At 41.4% G+C, this 12,834-nt stretch overlaps 1 protein-coding gene across 23 annotated transcripts in view; it reads right to left on the reverse strand.

Moving 5' to 3' along the window:
• LOC114138950 (protocadherin gamma-C5-like) overlaps window positions 1-12,834 on the reverse strand; it is a 238,954-nt gene that overhangs the window by 120,485 nt on the left and 105,635 nt on the right. The window contains exons 1-2 of one of the 23 annotated variants that reach the window (XM_028008481.1): window positions 10,214-12,688; window positions 6,566-6,718 (exon numbers count right to left, since the gene is read on the reverse strand). The exons of 18 other annotated variants lie outside the window; for them this stretch is intronic. In XM_028008481.1, the coding sequence (XP_027864282.1) occupies window positions 6,566-6,718; window positions 10,214-12,487 (2,427 nt within the window). In that variant the 5' untranslated portion in view covers window positions 12,488-12,688. Of the gene's footprint in view, window positions 1-3,314; window positions 5,904-6,565; window positions 6,719-10,081; window positions 12,689-12,834 lie in introns of those variants that run through there. 4 more of the 23 variants (XM_028008480.1, XM_028008515.1, XM_028008492.1 and 1 more) reach the window with 4 other exon arrangements.

A 12,834-nucleotide genomic window follows, 5' to 3' on the forward strand; every position in this document is an offset into this window, starting at 1 on the left:
TCTTCACTGATATAATAACCACTAAACACGTGATGAAGAGGAAGGAAACCACAGCCAGAGCCAACACTAAGTAAAAAGTCAGGTTGTCATTGTATTCCTTATCGTGTGGAAATTCACTGAACTCCGACAACACTTCAGGGAAGCTGTCCGCCACCGCCACGTTAACAATGACTGTAGCTGAACGAGAGGGCTGCCCGTTGTCCTCCACTATGACAGTCAGTCTTTGTTTCACAGCATCTTTATCAGTCACCTGACGGATAGTTCTTATTTCTCCATTCTGTAAGCCCACTTCAAACAGTGCTTTGTCTGTGGCTTTCTGTAGTTTATAGGAGAGCCAGGCATTCTGTCCAGAGTCCACATCCACAGCCACCACTTTAGTCACCAGGTAGCCCACATCTGCTGAACGAGGAACCATTTCAGCCACCATGGAGCCACCAGTCTGGACTGGGTACAAAACCTGAGGTGGATTATCGTTCTGATCCTGGATCAGGATTTTCACAGTGACGTTGCTGCTGAGTGGAGGAGAGCCTCCATCTTGCGCTCTTACTGTAAACACAAGCTGTTTTATTTGTTCATAGTCAAATGAGCGTACTGCTTGTATTACTCCGCTTTCGGAATTTATTGACACATAAGAAGAAACTGGACTACCACTAACCACAGTGTCCTCCAGAAAGTATGATATTTTTGCGTTTTGATTCCAATCTGAATCTCTTGCACTCATACTGAACACTGAAACCCCCGGGTTGTTATTTTCAATTATAACTGCCGAATAATTAGGATTTTCAAAAATGGGCGGATTGTCGTTTACATCAGAGACTTTCAAATACAAAACTGCAGACGAAGAAAGCGATGGAGATCCATGATCCATTGCGGTAATTGTTATATTATATTCAGGAGTCGTTTCTCGATCAAGTGACGCATCTAATAGTAAATTATAATAATCCGTGAGAGAGGACTGTATCTTAAATGGAAAGTTGGATTCAATAGAGCATTTTATTTCCCCGTTTCTGTCAGAATCAGCATCTTTTACATTAAAAACACCCACAGTCGTACCTGGAGGTGCGTCCTCTGAAACTGTGTTTGAGAAGGACATTATGCTAATTACTGGTGAATTATCATTAGCGTCCAAAACGTCGATTGTAACTTTTGTCGCGTCAGTGAGACCTCCCTGGTCTTTTGCGATTACTCTTAATTCATATTTCTTGTCTTTCTCATAATCAATACTATCAACCACAGTTATTCTGCCAGACAAGCTGTCAATTTTAAAAGCAAAATTTCTTTTTACATTGGAAAACGAATATGTAACTAAGCCATCAGAACCGCTGTCTGCATCTGAGGCATTTACCGTTGTTATGTATGTGCCTATGGGGGCGTTTTCCACCACAACAGCTTTGTACACTAACTGACTAAATTTAGGAGGATTGTCGTTAACATCTAGAACATTGATCTCAATATTTACTGTTCCGGAGCGCTGCGGAGTTCCTCCATCTACAGCTATCAGCTTTAAAGAGACGTGCGCGTTCAGCTCTCGGTCTAATGACTTTTGTAAAATCATGACAGGAAATTTGACTCCGTCTGCGTTAGAATGCTGCTTCAAAGCAAAATGATCATTCGGTGAAAGGACGTAATTTTGCAAGCTATAAATACCCGCATCAGGGTCATAGGCGCTTTCTAAGTCAAAGTGGGATCCTATCGTCGCAGATTCGCTAATTTCTAAATTGATCGCTTTATTTTTGAAGGTCGGCGCATGATCATTCACGTCTAGTATTTCCACGGTGACTCTATGCAGTTCAATTGGATTTTCCAAAATAACTTCAAAGCTGAAACTGCACGGCGTTACCTCTCCACAGAGCTGCTCTCTGTCGATGTTCTCATTCACGACTAAAATCCCTTTGTCCGCCTTCAGCTCGGTGTACTGATTGCTCTCTCCGCTCACGATACGGGCACGGCCAGAACGCAGCCTACTCAAATCCAAACCAAGGTCCTGTGCAACATTACCGATAAGGGAACCTTTCTTCATTTCCTCTGGAATCGAATAACGGATTTGGCCGTCAACGGAGAAAGCCATCAAGAGAACAAGAAACAGTTGCCACAGAGGCGTCCTGAGCCGCGGAAGCCATTTTCCACATCGATGCTGGTGCGTCTCCATCAGGAAATATGACAATACCGAATTTAGATCCACTTAAGTTAGTCAGGTATGAGCAAGCTGAACAAAAATCAAAATCCTCTGCATCTAGGTCGGACAAAAACGATCACTTCTTGTCTAACGTATCGCTCCGTATAAGCTTATTCAGTATGAGGAGGCTTTTCTCTGTCTCCTTTCTCCCCTCTTCCTCAGTTGCAAAATGTTTTCCTGGCCAACAGCGTCCCTTAGAGTCTGAACAGCGTAAAGAAAATTACATCGGAAGAAACATTTAACCAAAAGCTGAAATAATGGTTTATTAGATACATGACTTTAAAGTAAAGCAAAAGCCACATAAGCGCTGCAATTTCATCATATCAGTGAAATATGTTCACACAAAGCACAAGCTTCACACTATATCTAGCCAGAAGCACATTTAAAAAAAATATCCAGTGCTTCTACAATATCTGAAGACAACAATGCGACACTGAAAAAAAAAAAAAAAAAAAAAAAAAAAATATATATATATATATATATATATATATATATATATATAACCCATTCTCACTCCCGACTCGTCATATATTGACCAGTTGGAACAATTTCTGACATATTGACACGAAGGGTACCCCCGGACCGTCCGATGCGTCAATATATGACGAGTTGGGAGTGAGAATGGGTTATATATATATAACCCATTCTCAACAATTTATAAATTGTTGACTTATTAAAGTAAACGACCAATACAGGCCAAGATTTTGGAAAACACGTTTATTAATAAACAATACGAAAAAAGACATTGAGTTGAACAGGACGATTATAAATGTTAATATAAAAAATACATAACCTTAGAAAGTACATAAGTGTAATAAGCGCATTATTTTTTTCAGGAATGATGTCCTAGGAGAGCTCATCCATCTACCTCACCACACAAAACAAATCACACACTTATTTTCTCTAAAAACGAAGCCATTTTGCAATAAATATGCACACATACAGACAGACAGACTTGTGGCAGGTAACTTGACAGCAAGTTGCTTTTTGAGAAAAAAAGCTTTCACAGTGGCCACCAAAAGCAATACTAATCGCTGTCTCTGGTTCTGAAATTGAAACTCACGGCGACAAATAATGTGTTGAGTTTTTCTACTCATTAGTCTACTGTATATAAGAACAAACAGGGAGAACAACTAACCTCTAAAGGAGAGTCGGGTTCATCCAGGATGCTCTTCTCACACAGAATCCGTTGCATTGTCCCTGTAGAACTTGGATCCATTATCAACACGTTCTGACTACCAGCTCCGCCAAATTTAGTGTCACTTTTTCTGGAGTCAGTCGTCCTGCACACCTCGTAATTGTACACGTGTGGCAGAGTTCCTGTTCCCATAGTATCAGAGTAACGAGGTGGATAATATGGAATCACAGGGAGGCTGGAGTGATACAGGATGCGAGACTGTCTCCATCTGTAGATCTTCACTGATATAATAACCACTAGACACGTGATGAAGAGGAAGGAAACCACAGCCAGAGCCAACACTAAGTAAAAAGTCAGGTTGTCATTGTATTCCTTATCGTGTGGAAAGTCACTGAACTCCGACAACACTTCAGGGAAGCTGTCCGCCACCGCCACGTTAACAATGACTGTAGCTGAACGAGAGGGCTGCCCGTTGTCCTCCACTATGACAGTCAGTCTTTGTTTCACAGCATCTTTATCAGTCACCTGACGGATAGTTCTTATTTCTCCATTCTGTAAGCCCACTTCAAACAGCGCTCTGTCTGTGGCTTTCTGTAGTTTATAGGAGAGCCAGGCATTCTGTCCAGAGTCCACATCCACAGCCACCACTTTAGTCACCAGGTAGCCCACATCTGCTGAACGAGGAACCATTTCAGCCACCATGGAGCCACCAGTCTGGACTGGATACAGAATTTGAGGAGGATTATCGTTCTGATCGAGAATATTTAATATAACTGTTGTGTTGCTGCTTAATGGTGGCGAACCTCCATCCTGACCTTTTAGGTGAATGTTTATTTTTTTAATTTGCTCGTAGTCAAATGATCGAACTGCTTGTATAACACCAGTTTCTGCGTTCACTGATACGTAGGTGGATATGGGGCTACCATGTAAATCATTATCAATAAGCAGATAAGACACTCTGGCATTCTGTCCTGAATCAGAGTCATGAGCTTTTAAAGAAAACACTGACAAACCCGGGGAATTATTTTCCACGATACTAGCTTCATAAAAAACATTTTCAAATAGAGGTGCGTTATCATTTATGTCTGATATTCTAAGAGTTATAGTCTTGTTCGTGGAAAGCGGCGGAGTTCCTTCATCCACAGCCATAAATGTGATGTTATATTCAGGTTTATACTCTCTATCCAGAACGCCGTTTGTGACAAGAGTGTAATAGTTCTTAAGCGATGACTGTATTGCGAACGGGATATTGCCATTAACGGAGCAGTCAACCTTTCCATTTTTGCCTGAATCTAAATCTTTAACGTTTATTATAGCAATAGTGGTTCCACTAGGAGAGTTTTCAGGGATCGTATTAGAAAACGAGGTAAGCGTTATTAAAGGTGCATTGTCATTCACATCTATCACCTCAATTATTACGTTCGTGGATGTGCTTTGTCCGCCTTGATCCTTCGCTTGAACCCCAATTTCGTACAATTTATTTTCTTCATAGTCAATCTTTCCCTTAACAGTTAAATCACCGCTGTTTTCATCCAGATGGAAGATCTCGGCAATCTTATTGGACATGTGATTAAAATGATAAGTGACGTGTCCGTTCTTCCCTTCATCTGCGTCTGTTGCGGTCAAGCTCAATACTAAAGACCCTTCTGGAACATTTTCTTTTACAGAAGCCTTAAAATTATGTTGCATAAAAACGGGAGCATTGTCATTTGTGTCTAGAACAGTAACGTGTATTTTTAGGCTTCCTGATCGCTGCGGTTCGCCCCCATCAACAGCAGAGAGGGTTAAAAGTAGTTTTCCGTCCTTTTCTCGATCTAGAGCATCAGAGAGATACAGCTGCGCATATTTGTGGCCATTCGGGCTGGAGAGAACTTTAATGTTGAAATGAGTCGTCGGCTGTAATGCATAACCGTGTAAAGCGTTGATGCCAACATCTCGATCTGTTGCGCTGACTTGTAATATTTCTGTTCCTGGAAGAGCTGATTCAAGGACTTCTACATGCATTTCCTTTTCATGAAATGTGGGCGCATTGTCGTTAATGTCTAGCACTTCGACCACAACGCTATGCAGCTGCATCGGATTTGTCAGAATCATTTCAAAATTCAGGCTACAGGGCGACGTCTGCCCACAGAGCTGCTCTCTGTCTATCCTGTTTCCCACGACTAGATTCCCTTTGTCTACATCAAGCTTAATGTACTCGCTGCTATCACCGCTAACAATTCGGGCACCACCTAATTTTAATCTTTGAGCGTCGACACCCAAGTCCTCAGCTACATTTCCCACATATGAGCCCTTTCTCATTTCCTCCGGGACGGAGTAGCGGATCTGGCAAACGGTGGATTCGATGAAAAAAGCAAGGAGGAAGGCCTGTACTTGCCATTTAGCTGCGTGTTCCGTGCTGAAAAAATGCATATTCCCGAAAGAATACGTCCAAATACGAGGGAATCTCCGTCCAAAGTCTGAATTGTCACACAGTGTATAGCCTCTGATTTATTTTCCTATATGATCCAGTCGGGATACACCGCACGCTTCACCGCTGATGAAAATAAAAAGCGAACGTCCTGCCCTCCGCGGAACACTAAGTCAGGCTTCGGAGGTGTAGCTCCTTTTTATAAGCTTTATATTTGCTGCGAAGACTTACAGCGGCCCCCACAGTCTAAAATGAAAATAGTAAGTGTGTCAATATAAAAACAAAATGGAAAAAAGGTCAAAAAAGAAGCATTAATCTGCCCATTAGTACTATTAAAGGTTTGCAGCCCTGTGCGATACAGTATTAAAGATTTTTTTTCCCACTATCTAAAGAAGGAGTAAGAAGAGGGAAAAACAGACAATGTCACCTTAAGCTGGAAAAAAAGATTTGAATTCATATTCTACACAAACCAGGTATGGACGAAATCCGTTTTGCAAAAAAAAAAAAAAAAAAAAAAAAAATATATATATATATATATATATATATATATATACAATGTTTGAATTTTTTAAGTGTTAATTTGGATGTAGAAAATAAACAGAAAAATAAAAAGTGGAAGAGAGTATCAATGAATATTGTTACATGATTAATCTGAAATTTCATGGAAGCAAATACATACATCAAAAACACTTTCAAATGAACTTAACGTGAATTAAATATATCTGATTTACATAAATAAACTTCACTGGCACTTGAAATACATTTTTAAAAAAGCATTTTATTGCTTTTGAACAATAAAATGCTCAAAGGCAAACTGTATCACTTGATGAGGATAACTAACCTCTAGAGGAGAGTCAGGATCATCCAGGATGCTCTTCTCGCTCTGCATCCTCTGCATCGTGCCTGTAGAACTGGGATCCATTATCAACACGTTCTGACTACCAGCTCTTCCGAATTTACAGTCACTCTTTCTGGAGTCAGTCGTCCTGCACACCTCGTAATTGTACACGTGTGGCAGAGTTCCTGTTCCCAAAGTGTCTGAGTAACGAGGTGGATAATATGGAATCACAGGGAGGCTGGAGTGATACAGGATGCGAGACTGTCTCCATCTGTAGATCTTCACTGATATAATAACCACTAAACACGTGATGAAGAGGAAGGAAACCACAGCCAGAGCCAATACTAAGTAAAAAGTCAGGTTGTCATTATATTCCTTATCGTGTGGAAATTCACTGAACTCCGACAACACTTCAGGGAAGCTGTCCGCCACCGCCACGTTAACAATGACTGTAGCTGAACGAGAGGGCTGCCCGTTGTCCTCCACTATGACAGTCAGTCTTTGTTTCACAGCATCTTTATCAGTCACCTGACGGATAGTTCTTATTTCTCCATTCTGTAAGCCCACTTCAAACAGCGCTCTGTCTGTGGCTTTCTGTAGTTTATAGGAGAGCCAGGCATTCTGTCCAGAGTCCACATCCACAGCCACCACTTTAGTCACCAGGTAGCCCACATCTGCTGAACGAGGAACCATTTCAGCCACCATGGAGCCACCAGTCTGAACTGGGTACAGAACCTGAGGTGGATTATCGTTCTTGTCCTGAACTACTATTTTAAGTGTAGCAACTGAGCTCAGAGGAGGGGATCCAGCATCCCGAGCACTTATGTTAAACTCAAAACACTTTATCTGCTCATAATCAAACAATTTCACAGCATGTATGACACCACTATCTGAGTTCACTGATACTAAATTTGTGAGAGTTATTCCATTTATCTCTCTTTCCTCTAAAAAGTAAGACAACCTCGCATTTTGACCCCAATCTGCATCAGTAGCGCTGACTGTAAACACGGAGCATCCAGGTGAGTTGTTTTCTGGTATGTTCATTGTGTATTCTGATTGACTAAACTGAGGTGGGTTGTCATTCACATCAGAAACTTTTACGTTCATGTTTTTGGTACTAGAAAGAGGTGGAAAACCCTGGTCAGACACAGTCATGGTGATATTATACTCTGGGTTAGTTTCTCTGTCTAAGGTACTTTCGGTCACTATAGTGTAATATCCCGTCAGAGAGGACTCAATTTTAAAAGGTATGTCAGAGTTAATGGAACACCTGACAAGACCATTTCTTTCAGAGTCTTCGTCATCCACATTAACTACAGCTATAGTTGTGCCTGGGGGAGAGTCCTCTGAAATTAAATTTGAAAATGACATGAGCTGTATTGTAGGTGCGTTGTCATTTTCATCAATTACTTGAATGATAACCTTACACGTATCTGAGTATCCCCCGTGGTCACTCGCCCGGACGTTTAGTTGAAATGTTTTAGACTTTTCAAAGTCCACCTTACCTAAAACCCTAATCTCACCTGTTGCAACATTTACATCGAAGAGCTGCTTCGCCTCTTTTCCGACATGAGGGATGGAGAACGTCACCTCGCCGTTAACTCCTTTATCTGCGTCATCTGCCTCCACTGTTGTGACCACTGTTCCTTCAGGGGAGTTCTCCCTCACCTCGGCTTTATACACTGACCGATGGCACACTGGAGCATTGTCATTAGCATCTAGCACAGTGATATGGATGCTGACTGTTCCTGATCTGCGTGGTTCCCCCCCATCAGAGGCTGTCAGCACCAGCGTGTGCGTGTCTTCCTTCTCTCGATCTAGAGCGTTTTGTAAAACAATTTCAATGAACGTGCCTCCGTCGGGTTGGTTCTGTACTTCCAATTTAAAATGGTCTAAAGGTTTCAAAACATATCTTTGAATGTCGTTTATGCCAACATCCGGGTCATCTGCGCTCACCAGAGAGAAACGAGTCCCGGGCGCAACACTTTCAACGATTTTTAGGTTTATTTCTTTCTTTTGAAAGGACGGACTGTTATCATTGACATCTACCACCTCAACTGTAACCCGGTAAAGCTGAATAGGGTTTTCTAAAATTACCTCGAAGCTGAAGCTACAGGGCGTCGTCTTTCCGCACAGCTCTTCTCGGTCAATTCGCTCTTTAATGACAAGAATGCCTTTCTCTCGGTTTAAATCCACGTACTGCTGGCTGTCTTTTGTAATAATACGAGCATTACCTCCCACAAGCCTCTGCAAATCCAAGCCCAAATCCCTGGCAATGTTTCCAACAAAAGAGCCCTCTGATTGTTCCTCCGGTACGGAATACCGAGCCTGGGCCGTTACCGAGCTCATCTTTAAAAGACAAAGGAGAGCAACCAGCGCTTGCATTCGGTCTCTGGCAGCGGGTATCCACGCACAAAACATCACGAATCCAAATGCGCACAAGCAGCAATCCCTTCCGGGTTAAACGGTGTAAAGAAAATCCAGAAATTTGAAACGGGCGATGTTTTCAGGAAGGAGCAATCAGAAGAGATTAGACGATGAAAAATCTGGAGGTCTGTGCGTCGACTTGTGAAACACTGAATGTCAGGGAAAGGAGGTGGACTGCTGCAATCTTGATTTGCACAGGGCTTCAGTGATGTATCAACAGCGGCACTCAGAGTCCAGTCAGTGTAATAATTTATACTGAATAGAAGGAAGATTTGTTCACCGTATTAAGAAAATAAGAAAGCTTTATGATTACAAGAGGGACCGTAGAGACATAATAAATTGCTAGAGTGTTACATATTAATCCAAATCCTTAAATTAAATAAATGCACAGTATAAACTCATGAATAATTACAACAAGATAATAGTAATAACAACAACAACGATAAAGATGCCAGCGTTATACGAGGAAATAATACAGAATTTAAACCAGTAATAGTGTGGAGATACAGTCCAAGCTGCTGTGCATTTATTTATTTATTTATTTATTTATTTGTTTGTTTATTTATTTACTTACTTAATTATTTATTAGTTCATGCAACAGTACACTCAACAGTTTCCTTTAGATACAAGGTTCTCCTCTAAATAACACAACTTGATTTCTTAGTTTTTATTTTCTTATGTTTCATTTTTAATATATAACGTATAAAATGAAAAAGTGATTTAAAAAAAAGCCTATTTCAGGAATAATCCTTGAGAAAATGTAATTTTGTTTTACTTCGGTGCGAGTTCAACTTTTACTCCGTTACACTAGGAAACGTGAAATGTTGTGGTAGATTAAAAAATATATAGAAGCCCAAGCATTTTGTAGTAATACTGACACCTGATTTAGTGCTAATTTAGAAAAAACTGAATTTAATGTGAATGACCTAAAATAAATCTACAATAAAAAAAAAAGTAGTTCAGGATTTCTTTTTTCTAAAATTACCAACTGATTCCTGCAGCACCATGGAGAGCGACATAAGATAAAAGCCGATATTCGTGTAAATTGGGAAATTCCTACAAAGAAATGGTGTTAAAAGGTTTAACACTCACCAAAGTCAGCGTCTGCAAGGTATGTTTTGTAAGATGCTCTTGCGGTGTATCCGTTTCAAGTCCATCGACACTCACTAAGCTTTGATTCCTTGGTTGCATGTCACTCTTTCTGGAGTCAGTCGTCCTGCACACCTCGTAATTGTACACGTGTGGCAGAGTTCCTGTTCCCAAAGTGTCTGAGTAACGAGGTGGATAATATGGAATCACAGGGAGGCTGGAGTGATACAGGATGCGAGACTGTCTCCATCTGTAGATCTTCACTGATATAATGACCACTAAACACGTGATGAAGAGGAAGGAAACCACAGCCAGAGCCAACACTAAGTAAAAAGTCAGGTTGTCATTATATTCCTTATCGTGTGGAAAGTCACTGAACTCCGACAACACTTCAGGGAAGCTGTCCGCCACCGCCACGTTAACAATGACTGTAGCTGAACGAGAGGGCTGCCCGTTGTCCTCCACTATGACAGTCAGTCTTTGTTTCACAGCATCTTTATCAGTCACCTGACGGATAGTTCTTATTTCTCCATTCTGTAAGCCCACTTCAAACAGTGCTCTGTCTGTGGCTTTCTGTAGTTTATAGGAGAGCCAGGCATTCTGTCCAGAGTCCACATCCACAGCCACCACTTTAGTCACCAGGTAGCCCACATCTGCTGAACGAGGAACCATTTCAGCCACCATGGAGCCACCAGTCTGGACTGGATACAGAACCTGGGGTGGATTATCGTTCTGGTCCTGGATCAGGATTTTCACAGTCACGTTGCTGCTGAGTGGAGGAGAGCCTCCATCTTGTGCTTTCACAATAAAAACTAACTCTTTAATTTGTTCATAATCAAATGAACGTACCGCCTGTATGACCCCACTTTCTACATTTACAGAAACATATTCAGTTATTGGTGACCCAGCAAACGTTATGTGATCCAAATTGTAGGATATACGAGCGTTTTGATTCTCATCCGGGTCTTTAGCTGACAGTGCAAGAACCGAGACACCGGGGGAATTATTCTCTCCTATAAAAGCGTTGTAAGCAGTTTGTGAAAAAACTGGCACGTTATCGTTCACATCAGACACTTTTAAATTAAAGATTCTTTTAGCTGAAAGCGGGGGTTTTCCGCTGTCAGAGGCAATGACGGTGATATTATATTCTAAAACACTTTCACGGTCTAATACAGAATCTGTTGTCAAAGTATAGTAATTTCTTAAATTAGACTTTATCCTAAAAGGAGCATCCCCTTCGATCTTGCAGCTCACTTGTCCATTATCACCCGAATCCAGATCTTTTACATTAATGATACCAACAGTTGTCCCAGGAGGAGAATCCTCTGACAGGGGACTAGTAAAGGACATCACGTTTATGACAGGAGCGTTATCATTTACATCGACAACTTCAATAATCACTTTACTGGAATCGGTGAGACCGCCTTGATCCTTTGCATCAATTCGAATTTCATACTTTTTATCCTTTTCGAAATCTATGTCTCCCGCGACAGACAACACCCCAGAATGCGGATCAATTGACAACAATTCAGCGATGTTGCTCTTTGCGTTTGAAACGGAATATGTGATGTGACCATTCGTTCCGCTGTCTGCGTCTGTAGCATTAACAGTAACAATATGAGTACCAGCTGCCGCATTTTCCGTGACAGTTGTCTTATACACGGACTGGTTAAAAACGGGCGCATTATCATTTGCATCTAAAACCTTTATATCTATATTCACCGTACCAGATCTTTGTGGATTGCCACCGTCGAGTGCCATAAGTCTTAAAGATAAATGCGGTGCCGCTTCTCGGTCAAGTTGCTTCTGCAGAACCATCTCTGCATATTTACTCCCCTCCGGACTGACATGCTGCTTTAAAACGAAATTTTCGTTCGGGGTTAAAATATAATTTTGCAAGCCATTAACGCCAACATCAAGATCCTCCGCGCTGTCCAACACAAACCGCGCTCCGAGATTAGCGGACTCACTGATCTCTAACATAATGTGTGCTTTCTTAAACACGGGGCTATGATCATTCACATCCAGCACTTCAATTGTTACAGGATGCAGCTCCATCGGGTTTTCTAAAATCACTTCAAAGCTGAAACTGCACGAGGCTGCCTCTCCGCAAAGCTGCTCTCGGTCTATCCTTTCACTCACTACGAGAGTCCCTTTGTCTACCTTCAGCTCGGTGTACTGGACGCTCTCTCCGGTCACGATGCGGGCCCGACCAGCACGGAGTCTTTTCAGGTCCAAACCTAAATCCTGCGCTATATGACCGATAAGAGAGTCCTTCTTCATCTCCTCTGGAATAGAGTAGCGGATGTGTCCAGAAACCGTATGGGATGAACAAAACAGCAAAACAGCTTGTATCCACTGAAAGCAGAAAAGAAAACGCCATTTCCGAGAGGGCTGCTGAAACGCCATTATTGTGAGATTAAACTCTGAGAACAGACGAAGGGGGAAAAAAATCGTCAAAGAAAGATTTTTCAAGCCTTTTCCAGTATCCGCTCCTTCACATTAAATCTATTTTCTTAGCGAACAAGAAAAAAACAAAGAGTTGGTGTATTATTTCCCATAAATTTCCATTTCCTGACGACTGCAGCGCTTGCAGTCATCAGCCCTTGCAGGATCTCATACAACAACACCCACAACAGAGGAAGACACACGAAACTGTTGTATTTTATCTTGTTAAACAGCGTCACCTACAGACAAAATATGAACACTAATAACTTGACTTAGGATGAGCGATAAAAAAATGAAGTAAAAGAAAA

Source organism: Xiphophorus couchianus, chromosome 23, assembly GCF_001444195.1.
Source record: "Xiphophorus couchianus chromosome 23, X_couchianus-1.0, whole genome shotgun sequence".
NCBI classification, from domain to species: Eukaryota; Metazoa; Chordata; class Actinopteri; order Cyprinodontiformes; family Poeciliidae; genus Xiphophorus; species Xiphophorus couchianus.